General features: G+C 41.3%; 1 protein-coding gene across 2 annotated transcripts; it reads right to left on the bottom strand.

Moving 5' to 3' along the window:
• Positions 1-1,160: 1,160 nt before the first annotated feature.
• tent4a (terminal nucleotidyltransferase 4A) lies at positions 1,161-23,552 on the bottom strand. Of its 2 annotated transcripts, none has more exons than XM_085395983.1 (13): positions 22,490-23,552; positions 18,197-18,320; positions 16,554-16,600; positions 16,296-16,416; positions 13,469-13,576; positions 8,006-8,134; positions 7,587-7,800; positions 6,228-6,354; positions 6,035-6,138; positions 5,712-5,893; positions 5,283-5,441; positions 4,991-5,044; positions 1,161-2,841 (listed from the first exon to the last, which is right to left on the bottom strand). In XM_085395983.1, the coding sequence occupies exons 1-13, from the start codon at positions 23,305-23,307 to the stop codon at positions 2,695-2,697; spliced, it is 2,334 nt and encodes a 777-aa protein (XP_085252109.1). In that variant the 5' UTR covers positions 23,308-23,552; the 3' UTR covers positions 1,161-2,694. The 2 variants fall into 2 exon arrangements, with proteins under 2 accessions (XP_085252109.1, XP_085252108.1); XM_085395982.1 differs by having other exon boundaries at positions 4,871-5,044; positions 22,490-23,551.
• Between the last annotated feature and the right edge of the window lie 549 nt (positions 23,553-24,101).

Genomic DNA, 24,101 nt, shown 5'->3' with positions numbered 1-24,101 from the left:
AGATTGCAGGCAACTCTAACAGAGCCAACAGCTTTCGATCCCCAATTTAATTTTTTTTGTCTCAAATCATTGCTGGTTCTGAGCTCTAGAAGCAAAACGCGGCTGTAAGAATCTCAGTTTGAAAGGGTAACTTCATTCCTCTTGTTATCAAATTACTATTGGCCTACAACTGCATGAAAGTCAGTGCTGAATGTTCAATTCTGATTATTACCCTACAGACGGAAAATTATCTATAAAAAAAATAAAAATAAAAAAATGTAATAGGGAATAATAGGGTGAGAGTGTATACGCCAGAAAACATCAAGAACTTCTCACCCTTTCCATTGGTCAATGATTTTGATTTTTCTGGTCAAATTTATAAAGTATGAAAGGAATTTGTAAGCTGGAGGTTATGATTAGCTCGTAATCAGCTCTGCCCTGTGACCTATTGGCCAAAACAGCAAACCTGCTGTGCAGTTCTGACCGACAGATCCGAGCTGCCATGGTTCAACAACAAAAAACAAAACAAAAAAAACCCCAAAACAAAACAGTGCAACAGCAGTGAATGCGTGCAAGTAAGAAAAAGTCAGGAATTGTTGACGGACACTTTGGCCCTTTGCGAAGAGCACCTGCAGAGAGCAAGTCGCTCTGTGGGTGGCGCTCGTTCGTGAACGGTCGGGCGTACGATTACCAAAGAAAAAGAAAAATTCAACTGTGGTGGCGAGTCACGAGTCTTTCTCACACACGTTTCACTATGTCACACACTACACAGACTCAGACCCGACCACTGACATTAACATCCCCCTTGTTCCTTACATTTGACTGACAAGATGCAGAAATACTGGGTCTTAAACACATCATGGCCTTCATACAAACACAAGGGAGTTGTGGCACGGGTGGGGGTCAGGGGATGGGGGCTAGAGTTTACATGTGTTGGCTTGAGAAGTCTGACAGTCAGTAACATCACTCTAGTCCAACAAGCAGTGAGTGTTTTTTTTTTTTTTTTTTTTTTGGGATACATTTTTTTTTGCTTTTTTTGTCAATGGGAAAAAAATAACCCCAAAAATAAAATACAAGAATTGACACAATAATTAGAAGAATCCACTTGCATAGTAATAACACCGGCATGTGTAGTGTTTCTGGGCGAGTCACAGCCTTCGACAGCGTGTGTATTTGTGTGGCGCGGTGTGCTCGCAGGAAAACGTGGTACACACACACATACACACCCCGAGTAAACACAAAGAAAGGCATTGCAAACAATTAGCGGAAGTACCTGGCAATCGAATACACACAAGATTCCTTAATGGAATCAAAATATAATTCCCTTCACTCAGGGTCCTTGGTTCAGGAAGAAACCCCCCACGCCCCCACCCTCGCTCCCTCCTCCTTTGTCCAGGACCACAAAAAAAGGAGAGAAACCTTATCGCTGAGCATCTAAAGTGTTGGTCTGCGCTAATTTACAGCTGCGGGCGAGAGCTGACCTCAGCCCTGGGATCAGATTTTCCACAGCCACGCCCCCTCTGACACAGCTCAGTGACTTTCTGCCCGCCATTCTTGATCTTCTAATTCAAGTCAGATAAGCTGTTGCCTTCGTGGCCCCCAATGCTCCTACAAAAAATATTAACAACAACAACAACTTTAAAAGAAAAAATGAACACAAAGCCTAAACAAAACAGGCTGAAAATCCTCCGGGCGGAGAGAGATATGGCCAAGACAAAGCTATCAGGCCAGCCTTCTTTTGCCAGCCTTCTCTCCCCAAACGACAAAATGAGACAACGACACATTCCCGTAAGAGACGCAAACAGATACGCGCAGTCACACAATCCTCAGGTGGCCACAAAACTTGAGCCTCTCCCTGTGCTTCAATATCCCAGGGCAGAGTTTCATTCCCTCAACTTCCCCTCAGCATGCCTTAGAAAAACTGGAGCGAGGAACAAAACTTCCATAGGGAATTTTTTTTTCCCCTTTTGTTGCCCACCTCGCCCATTTTCAGAAAACATGTGAAGAGAAATGATCAGAAATGCCAAGATGATGCTTTTCTGATACGGCTTCCCTTGAGCAGACCACATTTAAAGAGGAGAGAAGAAGAGGGGGGAGGGGTCATTTCAACCTGGGTCCATCTCAACCTGATGGAGAGATGCGCACACACACGCACACTTTAGAGATGCTGCCTGGGGAAAGGTTTCGTAAACAAAATTTAAAACTCTACAAAAATAAAATAACAGTATAAAAATGCCTTTACATATACACACACACGAAATTAAATAAGCTCTTACTTTAGTTTCAAAAAGAAAAATAACATTATTGCACAAAATGGAGAAAAAAACGTTTGTTTTTAAGTGTATTAACTGTAAAAAGGAAACCGTGGGCAGCTTGGCTGCAAGGGTCGAGATGAGGTCAAGTGAGCTTAGCAATACTGTCAATGCCAAGTTCCAAAAAAGTAAACCGACCTGAACGCAGAGAAGGAAGACACAATACTGAAAAAAAAAAAATGGAATTAAAGTCATGCAAAAAAAAGAAAAGAAAAAGGGGAGGGAAGGTACAGAGAGGAGGAAGATGCAGAGCTGAAGGCTGCTGTTCCATGTTGAGGAGCCCTCGGAGTAAAAACTGCTGGTCTCTGGTCCTCTTGTCTGCCTGTCCATCCTCCTTCAAGACGAACGAAGAGCCACGGCATGCAGTCGGAGAGGAGACGGAGGAAACGGCGAGGAGAGGTTTCTATCTGCTCAGGCTAACCGGCAGGCTGTCCCTCTTCCTGCGTCGCCAAGTGTTGCGGTGATGCTGCGCGTATCCACGGTTAGCCATAACAGCGTTGTTGACCAGTGGCGGATTGTGGAAGCCCTTCCCGTTGAACTTGGCTCCGTTCTGAAGAGAGATGGAGACGAGAAGAAGACTGAGGGAAAAGGATCAAGGCTGTGATCCCAACAGATTTGTGTGCGGACTTGTCTTTGTGGTTGCTCTGTGTTTAAACATGAGCAAAACCACAACACAGAAATAAATGCACGCTGGAGCTAGAAGGCAGGAACTGATATACAAGCTGCCACTGCTGTGAAGAAGTCTTTGCCCCCTTCTTGGTTTCTTTTGTTTTGCATATTTGTCACATGCACATGATTCAGATCAAATAAATTTTTATATTAGACAGAAACATAATATTTGGCCCACTCTTCTTTCCAGGATTAAATTCAGACATATTGGAGGGTTTTCCACCATGACTGGCCTGTTTAAGGACACGCTAAAGCATCTCAATCAGACTGAAGTCTGGACTTAGACTAGTCCACTCCAAAACCATTAAAAAAAAAAAAAAAAAAAAAAAAAAAAAAAAAAAAAAAACTGGTTATAACCCCAGTGTGTTTAAGCTTCAGAAGACAAACTGATGGTTGGACATTTTTCTGGATTTTCTAGAGTTCATGGTGCTCAGTTAAAACAAGTCATCCAGGTCCTGAAGCTGTAAAGCAGCTGCAGACCATCACACCATTAGCACCATCATGTTTTGATTGTTGCAATGATGATCTTTTCTATAACATTCTGTGTTAGTTCCACAGCTGATGTTTGATGGGCTCAAACTTTACAAAAAGTTAAACTTTTGTCTCGTCAGTCCACAGAATATTTTCAAAAATGTGGGACAAACGTTTTTGTTTTTTTAGTTGGCAGCGTTTGTTTTTCCTAAGGAACTCTTACTGAGGCAAGTAAGGCCAGCAGTTCTGTATTTGTTGTTCTGGGTTCTTTTGAGACCTCCTAGATGAGTTTTTGAGGCTCTTAGACTATTTTTTGGCACACCAGCCAATTCTGGAAAAGTTCATCAGTGTTTCAAGTTCTCTTCATTTGTCGACAGTTAATTGGCTGGATTCACAAAGCTTTGGAAATGTCTTTGTGACCTTTCCCAAAATAATAGACGGCAACGACTCCACGTTTCATCCTTTGAGTTTCTTTAGTTCACGGCATGATGATATGTTGCCTGTTAAGATCGTTTAGCCTACTTCACTTTGTTACACAGGATATGTTTTAAGTGATATCTTGATTCATCAGGTCGTGCAGTAATCAGACCTGAGTGTGGCTAGTGAAACTAAATTCATTTTTCCACATAATGTTAGGTAGGTTTGGATGGGTTTTTCCCCTTTAATACTCCAGTTATCTGAAACATTTAAGTGTGACAAATATGGGGGAAAAAACCCCAAAACAAAATAAAAAAACAAAAACAAAACAAACAAACAAACAAAAAAAGCGCACAGTATTATTTGTGCTCTTCTTTGATTGAACGTTTCCAAACGATAAAGACTCACAGGATTGGACAGACGAGTCATTTCAATGCTGAAGTAAACTCTTCAGTTTTTACATTTCGCAGTCGGTTTTTTAAAGCACTCACCACTTTTTAAACGTCACCAAAACATATGAAAAGCCAGCTGCAGATTTTGTCATATTCCCTTTTAGATATATTATGCATGTGGTATGGAAAACTAATTTCCATAAATAGATGTCTGGCATTTGTATCAAAACCAAACCTCTTCATGGTGCATGCATTAGGAGGCGTGGCTCCCTCTGGGTAATGCAGCGGCCACATTGACCAATCATTACAATAAACAGCAGCGACCAATGCGGTGCATATGGGTGAAAGCTAGCTTGGTTTAGCATAAAGGCGGGCACAAGAAAATCACCAGTTTTTAAGCACTATCACAGCTGCAGCAATGTCATTAGTTATTGGAACGCAAATAGCAATTGAATTTTTTATGTAACCTGTACAAAATAATGACAGCATAAAATGAGAAATAACAAACGTGACATAGGATGAAGACGCTGAAGAGAGACAAGAAATGAAATGACAGAGTGGAAACCCTGTGTGGGAGACAAGGTTGTCTCAGTAGTACATTTGAGTGTGGTTGTGGCATCCAGCGCCTACCTTATGTGTGTGGCTGGAGTGGGGACTGGGCGGAGGCTGGGGGCTGGAAGGGGCAGGGGCATGAGCATGGGCTGGGGGGTGCATGTGGAAGAAGGGGGGGAGCCCGGTGTCTATACACACCTGTCTGCCAGGCATGGAGTGCATTGCTAGACCACCGGGCAGTGAGACGCGAGCCTGGGGAAAGAGAGGCAGAATTTAAATTGGAAATCTAGTAGTTTAGTTTTTTTTAAATCGAATACTGCAATAAAAATCTGCAAAAACCTGCACATTTTATGTCTTGTTCTCTACCCTACTGATTTAATATGCTTCATTTGTAGTCCAAATTTTAACCACCATATAATCCCATTTTACATGTAAAATTCAGGCTAATTCAGGCAATCACTGCTGCTTGTCGCCACGGCTGCGTGCCTACCTGGGAACCTGGAGGCATGAGCAGATGGTGTCCCCCCATGCCAGGTTTGCCGGTGCTCATGTTGAGGCCTGGAGTTAAAGCTAGGCCAAGTGGTGGGAAAGGCGGGTAAGCTGGCAGGGTTGGTGGAGGGAGGGGACATGGCAACGCTGAATCAGAGTCCTGATGGATCAAAGCAGAGGACATTGTTTAAAAAACAAAAAAAAACAACAGATTTCCATCTGAATACTAGAATAAAATGACAGTAAATTAAGCTGTACTACCATGAGAAGGATAAGAGGCATGTAGTTATGTCATGTGTGTGGCAACATTATCCTTTTATGCTGGATGTCAAGTGCATAATCAGAAGAAACTGTTTGGTATTTTTCAAGAACTACATCAGAAATACAAGCAGCGTGTGCATTGTTACTCGTCCTGCATGGGGTTTCTTACGTTATCAGACCCAGACAGTGAGGACACTGATGAGGCGGACGAGTGCTGCTGGGGGCTGGAGATGGACATGGGAGAGTCCGCGCTGTGGGGTGACACCGAATCCCTTTGCTGCTCATCTGACCCAACACCACCTCCCAGAACACAGTTCTCTTGCTCCGACACAGGCTTTTTGGGAGGCGACACTAAAGAAATAGGATTAGTGGTAAGAATATATATCATGCTTTAAAAAAAAAAAAAAAAAAAAGCTGATGCTTAATGAGACAATTTAATAGCATCAATGGGAAAACTGCATCTATTTTGTTTTGAAACCCAATGATTTGTACCTCTGTTGTCCGGTCGCACCAAATCTCTGCCCCCCCACTTCTTAACGATCCATTCCCTGTAGTCGATCACTTCCTTGGTCAACCTGATTATCCTCCCCAATGTGCTGCAGGGACAAGATAGAAACATTTAAATAAAAAAGCTCTTCTCTTATCTAAGGTGTCAGTATTACTTTTAAATAGCTTGGATTCTAACCTTTCACAGTCTTTGTTGGGATATGACTGTGCAAGCGGGGAGACAGCATGACTCAGGACAATGAAAGCATAATTAAACACCTCCTTGACTTGCATGGCACCGTAGGAACCCCTTCCCACGTCATTACCTACAAGGTGGAGGGGAAACAAGAGAGGAAAATTTAAAAAAAGACCAATTTAACCGGTTTTAACCAAGTTTTACATTTTCTAAAATTGTTAGTGGCTGTTAGACTACTTGTTACTTAATTGCAAAATGTGCAAAGCATGACTGATCTTAAAATGTATTATTCAACACACAATGGACAGAGTATTGGAGTGAGCTATATAAAAATACATGTGATTAAAGTGCACTATGCAGCATTTTGTATAATACAAGCTTTAAAAAAATAAACCGTCAGTGAGTGAAATGCGAAATGGGATATTTGGGCCCTACACTAAATGCCTCAACGCTTTTCTTCAGCTTCCCTGCACCCCAATAAGCTAACGTTAGCCAAAGGAGAACACTAATCACTAAAGCCAGCAAATATCAGCTCTCAACACAAGACAAAACCGAAAATAGATGGCACTCTCCCCAAAGAGTCCACACTAGCTAGCTGCTTTAGTGGGTATTTAGCAAATTGTCTAAATTAGCGAGTAGTATACTGTTAGCCAATGCTAACCAGAAAAAAAAAAAAAAAAAAAAAAAAAAAAAGCCCCTTCTGGCCAAATGCGTAGATGATTCAAGACAAGGACAAACTTGGGATAACATCAGCAGGGTATTTTCTTGACTGACTTTCATTTCATTTGGAGAATATAATTAGACTATAAGCTAGCTCTGTTCTGGCTAATGCTAGCATGCCTTCTAACACAGATATAAGCTAAGCTCCAACACTGTGAGCTATCCAGCTTAGTAACATAAGGCCAGTTAATACACTCCCTGGGCTGATCAGGATAGTGAATTAACATTTTATTTTCAAGCTACTTTATCATCTAACACTGCAAACTACTACCAGAGTAACATAGCATAGCTAAATTAAAGCCAACTGGCTAAGTGTAGCTTTCAATAGTAAAAATATCTTAAAGTATTCAAAAAGTTTTCCAAATGTTTGTATTTTATGTCTGTTTTACATATATACAGCATCTTTAAAAATCATTTTATTGTTTTAAACAAATCAATCCAGGTTTAAACCTTTACAGTACCGGTAATTGGTTTAAACATTTAGCTGCTGTGCCAGTCTTAAGACGAAGACCAAATGATACTAAAAATTAAAATCAAACATAGTATGACACACTGATGACCTCTCTTTGGATCATAAATGCCAACCTGAAAATGTAGCTTAAAGTCTTATTTGTTTAGAGACAGATGGTATTTCACACACACCTGGAAGTAGAGGGTCCTCTATGTAGAGCATGGATGGCCTGTATCCATTTGTCATGCCCTTCATAATCTCCTCTTTGGCTATGTATGCGCCTCCATTTTTAATGCGAATCCCTGTTTTCAAGTAGTTGAAATTACGGCCATACAACTCAAAGAACTCGATGAGTAACACTCCCAGGTTCTCACTGGGGTTGGTGGGATCGATACGAGGATGGAGCTGAAGAGAAAGGAAAGAGACTGGATTAGGGTGTATTTGAGACAACTGATTCACTAATAAAGATTCGATTTTATGTTGTCCTACAACAGCTAATAAACTACTTCTGCTTATGCCACTATAAATACATACATACGCACACGATATTATCAAGCAGCACTACTACAACATAAGCCGCTTCAACTGTTGTGACATGACATCCCTGTACCTGTAGGAAACTGATGACCATGAGGATGAGACTGTAGGAGCTGATGCCCCCGGTGAAGACTTCGTTTAGATCCCTCTGCAGCAGAAACTGCTTCAGCACGAAGATCAGGTAAGGCAGCACTGGATACTTCTGAAAGCAAAATGCAGGGACAGATGTGGAATGAAAATGCCTGATTCAAACTATAGATTAAGTAAGAAAACACCAGAGCGCAGCATCTTAAGAGTAAACGCAGATAAAAACAAATTGACTTGGGCTCCAGCTACATAAATCACTCAGGAGAAAGAGGGTTTCTAATGAGATATATGTAGAACTGTGAGTCAGAAACGAGACTAGACTACATTATAAGTAAAGAGATGAAATGATGCGGCTGACTAGCACGTCAATCATTATCTCATTAAGGGTGTGAATCTTTGTCTAAAGAACAGCCTAATTCATGACTCAGGGACAGGCTGGTGCTTTGAGCCAAAGCGACGGTGAACAACTTTGAACGTGACGCAGTTTAATCTTGTAAACTAACTCGATTCAGAAACCACCCAAAAAAAAAAAAAAAAAAAAAAAAACCACTTAGAACACAAGCCCAAATGAATCCAACAAATCAATAAGTCAACTTTAAATAAGAAGTGTCTTATATAATGCTTTTCCTTATATTCATCATAAATATTGTTAAAAATTTGGATGGTCAATTTTTTATTTCCCGTTTTTGTTCTTGGCTTTGTATGATTTGAGTGATCCAAGTGATTTGATTTGAGAATAGCAGATATCCTTATACAGTCACTGCAGGCACACAGAGACGATTACTACTAGGGCTGCATGATTAATCGTTAGAAAAAAAAAAAAAAAAAAAAAATCGCAATCTCGATTCATACTTATGTGCGATCTCATTTCCAAATGACAATGATTTAAAAGAAAAAAAAAAGAAAAAAGGAAAAGAAAAAAAGACGACGACTGTACCGCATTTTTTGTTTTTATGTTTATTTGATGTATTTTGATGTAGGCTAGGCAGCGCCTGTATCACCTACGACAACTGAGGAAGTTCAGGGTCTCTCCAAAGATCCTCAGGATTTTCTATACAGGCGCTGTGGAGAGCATCCTCACACAGAACATGACATCGTGGTTCGGGAACAGCTGTGTGAAGGACCAAAAAGCTCTCCAGAGAGTGATCCGTACAGCAGAACGCTGCTTCAGGACACCTACACCAGGAGATGCCGGACTAGAGCAGCGCAGATACTGAAGGACCCGTCCCATCCTGGCAACAAACTGTTCCAACTTCTGCAATCTGGTAGAAGGTTCCGCATCTTCCGGGCAAGGACAGAGAGACTCAAGAGGAGCTTCTATCCCCAAGCCATCCGTGCCCTAAACACACACACCCGCCCTCTCACATCATCTATAATTGACTGAGACAGGACTCTTCCAGACACTCTAAACCAAGGCACAATGTACATTTCAATTCCTTTAACTTTAAATATGTTTATATTGTCTATCCTGTAAAATAGTCAGATGTCTATTCATATTAATGTACAGAATTCACCCTGTGTGTGTGTGTGTGTGTGTGTGTGTGTGTGTGTGTGTGTGTGTGTATATATTTTGTTCTTCCTCTACACCCCCACCCCCCAATTTTTGCACATGTCGAGGAGCGTGTCAGGCTACATTTCACTGTGTGTTATACTTGTATAACTATGCATGTGACAAATAAAGAACCTTGATTTATTGTTTTTATGTTCAGTCTCAACTGTTACGAAGTTGATGTGCAGTTAATAAGTGCAATAAATATTTATACTGGAAAAGAGAATCGTGAGAAAATCGTGATCTCAATTCTAAGCCAAAAAAAAAAAAAAAAAAAAAAAAAAAAAAAAAATCGTGATTCTCATTTTATGCAAAATCGTGCAGCCCTAATTACTACTGAAAGTAATGTTTTATTAGCAAGTCAACGAAGCTAAATACAGAAACTTTCAGTCGTTCAATGTACGAATTGTTACAACCCCGACTTCCAACTGTCAAGCTGCCAACTGGGCCAAACTTTCTAAAAAGCTATCAATATGAGCTGCGTGTGATAATCCAGAGGGACCTGTTTTTTGATTTTCCAATTGAAAAGGCAGCACAAGCTCCTGGCAGAATGTGTGTATCTGTGCCAGTGGAGCAGCAGAGCGCTGTCAACTTTTCAAATATCCTTTTAAGGAGTAAGAACAAGACTGCGGGATGCACTGAGGCACCTGGCCACTAGGGGTGCAACGATACACAAAATTCACGGTTCGGTTCGATATTTTTTCGATACAAAAAAAAAAAAAAAAAAAAAAAAAAAAAAAAAAACGTTCATGCCTTTTTAATTTGTCATTTATTAAATTTTCACGGCACATTCTGCACCACATCTCTGTGCGTTCATCATTTGTTTGAAGCCAGCTCACCTCCTGCAACTACTTTTCCGAGAATACGCTTTTGTGGTTCGGACTCCTGACATTTCTTTGGGGGTGGAGGAACATCACAGTAATTGCTTAAAGGAGCTTCTTCGACATCTTTAAGAGTTCTAAACAAATGTCTGTCCTCCTCCTGAAAATCTTATGTACGCAAACACGCGTTGCAACTTCTTATCTTGTGCGCGTTTTTTATTTTGACAGCGAATGCGCACCTGCGGACCACTTATGTGCAGCCCTGGTTATTTAGCTCGTCATATTGCAGCCACAGAAATTCTTTTGTCCATGAAACCATAAAGCTGCACTTTTTTGCCTTATAGTCTGATTTGTCATAACTTTTCTGTTTTGTGGTAAGCTTTTCTTTGGCTGTCACTTCTTCACCCTGACCTGTCTTATTTGGCTCAGCAGAACTAAAATATATATCCTGCTGCTTTTACACACGCACTCACATAAGCTCAGCGATTCTCTGCGCGATCAACCTCTCACATGTTTAAGCTTGATGCGGGAGATTTCACTTGTCATGTTTGCATAGTAAGCTAACGATTGATAAGACAATGTCAGAGGAATTGGTGCACAAATTATCATCACTCACAGATCAGTGCTGTCGCTCTCTATACACAGTTCACGCGATTGCAAAGTGAAAGCAAAAAACAAGCGCAAATTCAAACGCGATTTCAATATGTCACATATTGACAGTGGCTCACCGATGCCAATGACATAATTACCCAGCTACATTTCCGAAAGAATGCAAAAACATTGACATATATTTTTCCTTCCTACGATAGGCCGACGGGCAGGGCAGAGATAGATTTTGGTAGCCCGACTGGGAAAAATCGCTAGCCCCGGGACGTCGGGCTAGAGATTTTGCAAGCCCTGTATCTGATTGAGGAATCACTCATCTGTGGAAAAGAGTTTATTACAGAGAAAGGGCTCTTTCCAAAATAAAAGCTATACTATATGCTTCTTCTGGGCTATATTCTCAGCAGCATATTAAACATATCAGGTCCCCATAAGGAGAATCATGTGCTAACAGCTGTCTAAATGACTCGCGTAAAGTTTGTAGCATGCGTGCTTGTTGTTTTTGTCTTTGCACTCGGATGATGTCGGAGTAAATGTGCAGTCATATTCGTTGTGTTCCCACTAGTGCTTTCAGGTTAATCTCGTTAAAATGACCTTAACGCCACAACACGGCAAATCTCCGTTAACGAGCTACCCCTGATAGCCCCGTGCATGGGGCTAGACCGCCAACACGTTAACGAGCTAACTGTGCTAACACACTAGTTCCCACCCATGTAATTAAGCATTGCGTGGCACATCCAACATACTGTTTTACTTTAGTCCATGACGCGCTTACCTTCAGGGTCATACGCCACATGAAAACCAAAATAGTTCCAAACGCCAGATCTGAATGAGGGCGGAGGAGGTTCAATTTGCCATGTTGCAAGGAGAGCTTAACTTCTGTCTTGCTAGCTTGCCCTGCGCTCAGTGAATCTGCATTCGACTACTCCGCCTAGGCTGCACTGTCGAGCGCAGATCCACTGAGCGCTCAACACAGACAGCATCGTCAGAAGGAAAGTTGATAAAATAAATGAAAAATTTTGTATTGTTCGATACATATGCGTACCAAACCGAAAGCACTGTATCGAACGGTTCAATATCGATACGAGTATCGTTGCACCCCTACTGGCCACCATGTGAAAATCAACTCTGAGGTGACCTTTCAATGACAAGACTGCACCGAGTCTGTCACACCCACATGTTCACAACATCAGCTCTCTGGGTTGGTGTAGTTTGTGGTTGTCAACAGCAGGCTTTCTCGCTGTGACGTGCATTCCCAGCGATCGCCGTTCCAACATGCAACCACGGCAGCAAACAAAAGCCCCAACAAAATCTGATAGCTCGCGGCAGCAGCGGCACCTGGAATTCCTTTCCCGCATTAGTTCCTAAAACTGTGACTAAAGTGGGCATGGATCAAACTCGAGCAGGAATTTCTGTGCGAAACTCACCTCTGCTGTGCAGATTTAGCAACAAGAGCTTCAGCAGGACACAGACTCTGACGGAGTTAAATGGGGGCTTGACGGAGCGATGTTGCTGGTTCTGTTCCAGCTTCACTTTGGACATGAGATGAGCCGGTACAAGATTGGAGTGAAGTAAAGAGTAATGGTTTAAACTGCTGGGTAAGCTATATTCAAAGAGGGAATTTCCAATTTCCACCTCACTGCAAGACAGCAATTATGTGACTCCTCCAGTGTTTTTTTTTTAAATTCAAATATGAAAACATGACCTTTTCCTGCTCTCTTCCTCCATCTGAGTGTATTCCTTCTACTGTGCACTGTTGCCTTCTGGTCTAAGTCAACAAAGAAAGCAGTACCAGAACTACACATAGCCATGAAGTTTGACTTTAGACAACAAATTATAGGAAATAACTAAGTCTCCCCCTCTGTGCCTGGTACGATTTAACACATTGCTCATAAGTAAGCAGCAGCAATGCAAGTCCCCATGTTAAAAACAGCAAATAATATGCCTTGCTGTGAGCTAATTCATTTAGCTAACAACTTGTCAGTCCATCACTACACCAAACATGGCCACTCCTAGCTCCATAAAGCCAGCGCCCACAACCAGGCAGCAGACTGGTGAAGTGTGTGAGTGGGGTAGTTATTTGTGCTACTGCAAAAATAGGAGAAACATCCACAGCCAGCAGCCAGCGAAGCCCTGTGAGAGTGCTTTAAGATGGAGGGGTGATCATCAAAGAAAGGTCAAACAGTTTCCAGTGACTTTCATGTGTTTTTGCTTCAGAATCCCAGCTCTGTCCGCAAATCACAAATGCATCTTCAACCAAAGCCGTTGATCTAATTTGCAGTTTTAGGGACAGTGATCTGGTTTAAACCAAAATGGCATGGGTTCTAACTTCATGCTTTGTCCAGCTCTCCGTCAAATTTGATGAAAAACGGCTTAGTTTTGTGTGTAATCTTTCTGACACACAAACATATATGAAGTAATACCCCGTCTGTATCGCCAACCATGTAAAATCTCCAGCGCTGAAGGCACCTCTCACCTTCATGTAGCCTTTAATGAAGCTTGCAGCCTTGACTCCAGTCTCTACGTTAAAACTGATGTCCACCTTGACGTCAGTCCTCTGGTCAGTCAGCTTGATGATTGGCACCTGAAAGATGAAGTGAAATGGCTCAACAAACACTACAGTCATCTCTGTTGCTTGTGAGGCTCGCACACAAGAATTTCACTCGCATGTGCTGTGCCAGTGTGCCTGCACATGTGATGTGACAATAAAAGTGATTTGATTTGATCTGTGTCCTGGAACACAAAGGGGGAAAAAAAGGAACAACTGTCCCAAATGACAAGCTTTTAGAAATAAAAGCTAATCCAAAAATGAAAACTCAGCCATTAACTACTTATTATCATGTCAGTCAAGAAGGCACTGAAGCCTGTGGTCGCTTGCCTGGTTGTGTGCACAGCCCACACGACGACTGTGCGGGCCACTGAGTTGCTGTTTTCAAATGTATCCCTGCAGGATAGGAGCTATAAACACCTCCGAAGTAGGTGCACACATTAGCCCGAGCTGCAGAGTGATGGCTTTGACACAATGAAGGGAAGTTGCTGTGGAACCGAAATGAGTCGATAAGTAAAGTATGACTGACCTCGGCTGAACAGATGACGGCAAGTTTTCATTTTGGGTGAACAAGAGCAGACAAAGTACGCACTTCAGCATTCGCATCATAGTGGTTTCCAAAAAACAGCAGACTATTAATCAATAAAGAAATTGACAGAAAGTCCACCACAACTCAGGAAATGTGTCACCTGTGAGGCAAACAGATGGACGACACTGACGGTGTCTCACAGGTTAAAGTGGACATTAAAGGGAATAAGTCAAAGCTTTATACTTCTGGGCACTGGAAGTGCACAAGAGCTTTTTGGTGGCAAATTTTGTTTGCCTGGATTTCTTCCAGCTCTCCTCTTGATTTCTCTTTACTGGAGCTACAAGCATTTATTAGTTAGTGTGAAGAACTATCATTTTATCATTAGGCCAAAGCAATCAATTACTATTTTATACACAGGGTGGAAATTTATCATGTAGTTCCTTACTGAGAAATAAGCAGTTTTTAATTTTGACATTTATGTTAATTTTCTGAATTGTCTTTATTAATCCGTCTGTTTCTGTAGAAACATTTCACAAGTTTCTTTTGTAGAAAATACTGAGCTATAAAGATACAGATGTCATGTAGAGCCCAGCTGATACAGCAGGTGATTTAACAATGTGACGTATTTGACAACTGATTTTTTTTGAGGCCCACAAAACAGATTTCCATCAAGTTTATTATGAGTTTCATTTATGTTTTCCATTTTCTTCAAATACTCTTTTATGCTACTCCGGACTCTGTTGCTAACCAGGAAATTGCAGATATCGTGTCAACAAACCATGCTTTTCATTTAGCAGCCACTGTGAATGGCAATACAGTAGGGCTGCTCGATTATGGCAAAAATGATAATCACGATTATTTTCACTGAAATTGAGATCACGATTATTTGACGATATTTATTTAACCCTTTAAGACCTACTATAGAACCAAGTCCACCAGAGCTTATATTATTTTTTATATTATTTCAAGTTGCTATACATCAATTCAACTGTTATAGCCCATATTTTAATAATATGTATGCATTAAGTCCATAGTAATTACATAAATTGCAAAAAAGTGCAATAAACTACAAAAAAAATTGAAAATCGTTTTTGTTTTTTTTACATATATTTCTACTTGGAGAAATTTAAGAGGTTTATCCCTCAAAACTTTAAATGCAATAAAGTTGCAAAAAATAGTTTACAACAACAGGAAATTTATTTTGAGTGTCTTCATAGTTTTATTTTGGAGATACAGCAATTTTTATATACTGCAGGAAAAACAAAAAACAATCCTATGATGCAAATTTGCAAAGAAAACAGCAGGTGCATCATTTCACTGTGGGAAGTGTTACGAACAGCTGATAGGAACGGCAAAGCGTGTTTCTGGAATATTATGTTTTTGTTCCTGCAAGCGCTTTTTAGCTTACACGGTCCAGGTTCTACAGGGATTTAAAAATAGTTACACAAAACGGAGCGTGCTGCTCTGACCGGCTTTAAAGGGTTAACAATGACAATGTATTGAATAATGACTTTAAAAAAATAATATAAAATAGTGTGCAACACCACTGAAGTTTTTTTTTTTTTTTTTTTACCTCTCTTTTCAACCAACAGCAGTCACTCTCTCCTCTCCAAATAACTTCTGCTTAGCTTTCCGAGCTTCCCTCGGGTCCTCTTAATCAGCGGTCTCCAACCTTTTTTGCGCCACGGACCGGTTTATGCCCGACAATATTTTCACGGACCGGCCTTTAAGGTGTCGCGGATAAATGAGGGAGGGGCTAATAATCGGCTCAGTCATTTTTAATGATCGTTGAAAGCCCAGATCGTAATCGTGATTAAAATTCGATTAATTGAGCAGCCCTACAATACAGTTAGATTTGCAAGTCGCCAATCTATGGTCCAACAATAAATCAGTGCGACTCGACTAGCTAACAGGTATCCAACTAAACCTATGGGATAGTTTGGACTAATATATTAGAAAGCATTTTTCACCGTCAAGTGTTAGTTTTTCTTTGTTTTGTTTTTTTTAAGAAATACCAGCCAATAACTCGTTAAAGTCTTCTCAACCAGCTGCAATAAAGGATCAGTTGCTGGCCGCTATGAACGCAGAAAATAGCCAATATTGGCTGATAGTATTGTCCCACCAATAAATCAGCTGTGCTCCAGTGTGATGGCCCAAATGCAATGACATGCTATAGGTGCACACAGGCACAGAGTGGAGAAGCACGACCTGCTTGTCTCTACTTACTGTAGCCTTGTCCAGCACTTTAATGGAGTTAGGGTCGGCAACTTCATGCTTGCGAAGAGCTTGTTCAAGCTCTTGCAGTGGCGGGCGCTCCCACTTCCCAGTCACCATCAGGTCAATATCACTAAGGGCAAAAAACATACATGAACTAATTTAAACAAACATTAGTCCTAAAATTTAAATGACCTCGCAGCAAAACAAATCAGAAACAAAATTAAGTTGGCTATTTAAAAACTGAATAAATTTAAATCCTGCTCTTACCTTGTTGGAAGGTACAGCCCTGTGCTGAAGCTGCCATATATTTGGACCTGGTAAAACATGGTTACAGAAGTGTGAAAATGACCGAAATCACTGTCATTCATGGCATACAAGCTGACGTGTTACAGCTCTTCACATCACATTTTAACCATAAAGGGCTTGGCAACTTGCAACAACTACACTTCTAGCTCATTTGCGGTGGTGCTGTATATATCCAGTTCAAATGTTTGCAAACGACCAGGACTTAGGCATTTCCGGCTCCCTACTTCAGAGACTGTAAACACTGCCAAGTTAAGTACGCTGCCAAATTAAGTACACAATAGCAAAGAACAAAAATGCTGTGCTTGAGGGCTGCAAGTGAATGCTCTCCAAAGGAAGCGGAGTCATTTCCTTTTCCGTCAAGGCAAAAGCACCACGACAGGCCAGGGTAAATACATGGAAATGAAAAGGGAGGCTGGGACAATCTGAGGCTTGATCCATTTACCTGACAATGTGGCTCACAGCAGAAGTGGTGAAGACTGGCAGCCAACAAATCACTGCTGCGCGTGTTTTACATGATTAAGCAACGAGAGAGGCGGTGCATCAACTGCGCCTCGCTGTACTTTTCTCAACCAGCTGCAAGATCCTCCATCACCATTTCTACACCTCTCAAGTGCGAGTACAGACACTAATTTTTCTGTTTTAAAGAGTGTCTCATAACTGCTTTCCAGTTAGTTAATTATGTTCTCATTCCTTCTAAGGAAACTACAAAACAGTGGTAGTATGAGGTCAGTTTTTGTTGGGTCTGACACATAGTACTTTTGTTAAAGAGGAACAGTTTGGTCAAAAGTGTGAGTAAGAGATCGATGCCAATCTCACGTCTGTCTGTTATTTAGAAAATTAAAACTAGGAGTCTGTTTGTTAGCTTGCGGTTTAACAGGAGGAGGGGTGACATGTGCCAGACTGAAACTTGGACGTGCACACCTACGGTCCTGTGACGCTGCCAGGTAATTAAGTCACTAAACCTGGCCAAAAAACATCCGAGCTGACTAATCTCTCACGCCCAATCACACTTCCTGATCGCAATAACTGATGTCATCTCTTGTCCAGTGATATTTCAAATGTCATATTAATACATTTTGTCTTTATAGTTTTTGAAATGTTTGTGCCTAATTTAAGCTCATTTTTAAGGGTTGTAGCCTAATGAAATTATTCAGTCAAAAATAAATAGTTTTTAAAAAGCACTAGCCGAATTTTCAAAATTTAAGCATGTTCCTTTAAATAATAAAATCATTGAATTAAAATGTACAGCTGTTAAAGGAGGGTGTAGTGAGAGCAAGGCTGGTATGCATAGATGTGCACAGTTAAAAAACAAACAGTTGGTGCTCCACCTGCTGTGGATCCAGGTTAGTTTCAAAGACTGCCAGCTGCGGCCCAAAAAGATCAAAGGTAGCGTCTTTTTCCCAGACAGAGAAAGAAAAAATAAAAATAATAATTATTTAAAAAAAAAAAAAAAAAAAGGGGGGGGGGGGGGGGGGGAGAGACACTGTACTGTATTGAAACATTTGATAGTTTCAGCTATGATTTAGGAACACTGACAGGATATCAGTGAAGTCTCTGATTTATGCTGATCCAAACAAACGTGTGCGTGTGCATGCGTAACATACATCAACAGTAGGCCACAGCTCCTTGATGACCACCTCTATCCGGTTCACCACCTCCTTCCTCATAGCTGCCTCCTCCGGCCGAGGAGATATGTATTTGTAGAAATCCATCACCTCTTCGTGGAGTCTGGACAAAAGGACAAATAAGGGTTAAGTACAAGAATGAACTAAAAATAATCCAACTACGTGGTCACTGCTCTGGAAAGGTTCACACTGCTACTGCCGATGTATACATGTACTAACAAAGCTCATGATTACATGGACACTGCAAACTGAGAAACACTGCAACAGCTTATTAAAACATAATCGATGCCACAAGCAGATCTCAAGGTGTAATGAATATGCACCTCAGCCTGGTAGTGTTACAGCACTAATGAAAGCTTCCCTAATGAAAATGAACTTCGACTTGCAAGAGTGTCACAGGGTTCAAAACCTTCAGGAAGTGGCTTCTCATTTTAGCAGGTACTGATCGTCATGTTCAGTGTTTAATATGACAAATGCGGCAGGTGGCGGATTGTATCAGCTGTTGCTAATGAACCTCAACTCTACAAGTGATTGATGACAGCCCCCACCCCCAAAAAAAGCATCACTCTGTAACATCCCGGTAAAACCAGATCACGAGTAATGCTTCTTCTCTGCACCACAGTGTCATTTGAGAAAGCGCATTATCCCAAATAAGCTGCCATGTAAGGGGACTTATACTCAGTTCCAGCTTTGTATTCTTATTCTCAGACTCCAGATTAGCTTTTCACAATTCACACATCAATATAATCCTTAATCATCTTACACTGGTCCCCAGTTCATGCTCTGTCTGAAGGGTGAACAGAAGGTTTGAACAGCAGGTGGGAGGGCTGGGAGATGACCATATTGGGGATATCTGCTCTCACTGACATCATAGAGAGCCAGGAGTAGAAAAAAAAAAAAATAGTGTGTTTAAAACCATCTGAGGCCAAGCTTTCAGGTCACAGAGGTACATAAACTGACCTCAAACTTTGTTTAACGTTTCTATCATTGAAGCATTACATATGTGAGACAATGAGAAAAGAATTTTAGGTCTCCAAGTATTTTCAGACAGTAAGTTTTATATTATATTGTTAAAGTGATTAAAATGGGTAATATTCCAGTGGAGTAAGAGTTACATTTAACAGTTGCATATTATGTTCTTTGGACATCTAGGCAAATTTTATTTGAAATCGCTGACGGCACATTAGACTAGCATGGGCCCACTTTAAATTAGGAATCCATTAGCTAGCAGTGACCCTGTTGACTGATATCAACATACTGGAAAATAAAATGCCATTAACCAGTGTCGCTGGCCCATATGCATCAGCTGTGGTGCTGTGCGATACTGCAAATTTTGTTATGATCCAATACCGAGGAAATGCAGCCATATTGCAGACACTGATACGTTTAGTGCATCAAACGGCTTATGCAGTGGAGAACACTGTGTCATGACTTATGAGATTAATTATCAATAATTTGTAAACTGAACATTTTAATTTTTCATAGTGGATGTTTGAGATTTTTGAGGGGGTTTCTTACATTTCCCCCAAAAGTAAAACGTTAACACAGTTCAGTGGGCTACATACTGAACTCGGAGAATACAAACAAACGATCAATCCTATTCCGCTAGTATCAATCCAATACCAGTGTTGGGGTTGGGTCATTTAGACTGATCTGACCACCTGTAATTGGCTGTGTCGCAAAAATTTTAAGATTCCTTCTTTTAAATAAAAAAACTAAAAAAAAAATTTAAAAAAAAAAAGCTGCGTAGATGTTACTTTGTTATTTTATTGATCTGTTGTCAGATCAAACAGATTTCTTGGGAAAATGGAGATAAATATTGGATTTGACTGGAAGATTCCCAATACTGTGATAATGGAAAACTCAATTAGGAAATCTGGTCTAATTGTGAAGTCTGAAAATGCATAAATATATTTTGAAATTGCAACTTTGTAAAACCACGTTACTAAACCTGCCTGCTTCAGTAACAGTCAAACTGAAATAATTTGATATATTTGGTTTTTGTTAAAAAGACAAAACATAAGTTTTTCTATGCCTTTATGAGAAGTCTCTTAGATCAGTACCAATTTAACCATCATAGATTCGGCTAACTGTAGCCCTGCCCCATATTGTAACCACCAGGCCAAAAATAAGCCTGAACTAAAGTGGTCAACGTGCAGAGGAGCTATGCTTTGCAGAATACTCATCTTCACTGAATACATTTGGCTTACGGAAAGACAACGGCACAACACACACCTGAGGTTTTGAGTGGAAATTGACCAAGGTTTAAGCAAAACACTGGAGGGCCAGAGTAGGCCTGGGAGTCTCCCAGGCCCGTTGTTGATATGGATTTGTGTTTGACAGCAGGGCACACATAATGTACAGATTTCTGACCAGTTAAATGCCTTCGAACAGAGGAAGTCTGTTTGACCCATTCATTTTTTTTTTCCCTAGGAATGCATGCCACGATGCCAGTGTGAAATACAGAACAGGGGGGGGACTGTCACAATCAATTACCAGAGCCCTGAAGAAAATGCACTCAGCCCCATGGGCCCACTCCTTGGTGAAAACTCTGTCAGCAAACCAGTCAGTCCAGCATGTATCCATGCTAACTGTCCAACGATTACACTCCACACAGCCCACAGTTAGAATAATAGCTATTACCAGAGCCATCCCTGACAAGCAATCTTACAGTAAACACTCAAAGCTTACAACTTTACTCCACCACAACATACAAGTATTTTTATGTTCACACTGTTCCAGTTTGTAGTGAAACTCCCTCTCTGTGCAGAACTTTAAAGGGCACCCCTGAAGGCAAACCAAAGCAACACTAGTCGGCACACAAGCTGAAACTTGTGTCAGAAAACTTGTAGAACCACGAATTACAAGATGAAATTCACTGTGGTTTCAGAAGAAAACATTCATTAACAACTTCAAATTTCTCAGCTCACTTAGATTTCACTGCAATTGGGAAACTCTGCATCACGCATGTGGAACTGCTTTCGTGACAAACACTGTTTCGTTGTTACAGAAGAGTCCCAGATGGGTGCAAGCAGCCATTACAAATATCACAAATTCCTGCAACACATTCAGAAATTCTTCGCTCATTTGTTTCAGGAGGGCTTCGGTTAGTGCTCAGTTATACTTGAAAATCAAAAGCTATTCAGTTAGTGTTTTTATTACACCAACAATGCAGATATTGCAAATTTAAACAACCCTTATTTACCATTTATAGACATTAATTTTAGGTGAACTCAATACTAAGAAAATATAGCTAATCTGTGGCTAAAGCGAGTTCCTGGAAACTGATTTTAATCATACTTCAGTACTCTGGGATCCACCCTGTATGTTATGTCATATTGGCAGATCTCTGCAAATAGGGAGTGCACCCAAATTAACTTGGGCACAAAGGTAATTAATTCTGAACTAAAGCACGTACCTTGCACATAACTAGTCCTTTCCCCCACAAATTGTATCGAATTATGTTTAAAACAGTCAATATTGAGAATTAATCTCGCAGGTTTCACCTCCCACGCTCACTGTCAGATTGCCAGATTACTTTTCGGATTCACCACAGCAGATTGCTAACAGGTTAAGTGCAGTTGTCCATATCGTTCAAATTAAGCTGGTTTCAACCTCGTCAACAAAAAAAGATGTTGTAAATAGATTATCATATTTAATTTCTAGTTCTGTGTAATTACATTTCACTGGAGGAATAAAAAGGTTGTAATTCTGTTTTAAACAGTTTTTCCCGTTAAGTCCAGCCTGCATAGGAAACCGTTGGGTAAATTAGCTTTAGGCTCCTCGTTTAGGCTAACTAACGGACTACATTTAAAAGCAGCGTATCCGGTCGGCACCTTCTAAATAAATAAACCATTAAGAAAATCTACTCAAACTCGCTTCACGCCAACACATTATTCAACACTTCAGAATACATTTTATTGCTTTACTTAATAGTTGGGCTCGACAGCTTGCTGGAATTATCGTGTTCGGTAACGGCCCAGTTTAACCTTCTGAATACCAAATCACGGCACTTCCGGTCTTTTTCTGGCCGTCTGCGGCTGCCTTTACGCAGCTGTAACGGTTAGCTAATCAGCCAACGGCAAGAAGAAAAATGTCCAGCTTACTCTCCAGTACTCAGTGTACCGCCATAATCCAACTGCATTGCAAAACAAGAGTATAATATATAACTATACTGTTTATATTGCCAAACAGACGACAGCGTCAGGAGACGTTTGTCAACTTATTACAGCTTATTTCACCACAAATCAGCGATGCGGTTAAGTCACTCACCCGAGTACCCCTGGGCTGTACTCCCTCGTCTTCCAGGGCGTGCAAGTGCTCGCATAATTGCCATTAGTGCAGTTAGAAATCGAATAATTCATCCCATAAGTGCTCGCCTTGTTGTCACTTTTCCTTCGGCCCGGGTGGTGACTGTGTGGTTGATTAATAGGTACAGAGGGGTGAACCTGATGCTGGTTCACGCAAATCTGCTGTAACTTGAAAGCCTGGTGCTCCTGCGGGTGACGGTGATGGTAAAGGTTGACATTATTGTCCATGCTGTCTCTCAAGTTGAAGAGCAGGTTGGCACCCCCGACGTTATTATTAATACTCCCCGTAACATTTCTATCCATAGTCCTCTCGAGTGAGCAGCTGGAGGGGGGACTGTCCGTCCCGGATTCCTGCGAAGACGACGAGGCAGATCCCGTTTTATGGGACGCAGTTTTCCCCTCACCTGGCTCGCTGATGTTCGACGGGGTTAAAGAGTTGTGTACGTTCCTGTTGGACAGTGCTCTCCCCAGCGGAGGAATCGCATTGCCGTTACCGCTACTACTGTGTGCAGCGCCGTTCGTGATGCTACGATGGCTGCTGCCGTTGCTCAGGCTTCCTGTAACGTTACCGTTGCTGCTGCAGATGCTCTTGCTCGAAGCCACGGCGGTCGCCACATTTTTTAAAACCGCGTAATTCACACACTGGTTGTGGTTTTGATTGTGGAGCTGCTGCTGAGCGGAGAGAGTCCGTACTCCCTGAGAGGTCTCCCAGACGTGCATCCATAAGGCGTTCGCAGGTCCTTTCTGTTCGGGCTGAATCCAAGCTACCCTCGGATCCATTCAACTTCTTTCTCTGGTAACCCCCCCGACAAGTCCCTAACACTTCCGAGCCCGTGATGAACCTGCGCCGCTTCTCGGACCTTTCAAAGGTCGCTACGCTGTCCGGGGTTACGAGAACAGACACGTTTGAACATTAAACCGAATTAGGACCATTGATAAAGTGGCCCCCTTTTACACCGCTAGCTCGAAAATTTGCTAGCCGATTCCTACGGGAATTCAATATGGCGTATGCTCTTCAAAATCCACACGCATGCGTCCTACCAGGGATTTCTTAAATGATTACTGCGCGCCCCCCCCATCCGCCCACTCCTTTATCGCTCCTCAGCCGGGAGACTGATGATTTGCAGGGAATAAATATTAGAATTTTTATTTGATAAATAATTCACTGGACAACAAATGAGGTACACGGTAAACGTCGATAATGAATAAAATGACCTGGGGTCTTTCTATTTTTTTTATTTTTTAAATAAAGCAGGGCCTGGCAGTCCGCAGATCCTTGTGCGCTCAGTTTCAACTTCCCCGCTTTCACCAGTGGGTGGAGGAATGGATGGGTGGGTTCAGAGGGGATCCCCATCAACACGAGGCCGGACAGAAGCTTATTGTTGCACAAATGATTGACTATTAACGTCCTGGACACGAATGCATGTCTTGAAATATTCACGGATTAAAGAGAAATCAGATATATAGATTTCCCCAATTTATATGTTATATACTCATTAGACTAGAGTTCGGGGACATTAACAGATTTGGCCCTGCAGAATACCTGACCTTTTCCGTGGGTGATCTAGCTATGG

This window comes from Rhamphochromis longiceps, linkage group LG22, assembly GCF_057381845.1.
Source record: "Rhamphochromis longiceps isolate RC_006_pf linkage group LG22, R_longiceps_female_GT1.1, whole genome shotgun sequence".
NCBI classification, from domain to species: Eukaryota; Metazoa; Chordata; class Actinopteri; order Cichliformes; family Cichlidae; genus Rhamphochromis; species Rhamphochromis longiceps.
Note: the sequence above shows the minus strand (reverse complement) of the source record. Positions and strands in the feature narration are given on the sequence as shown.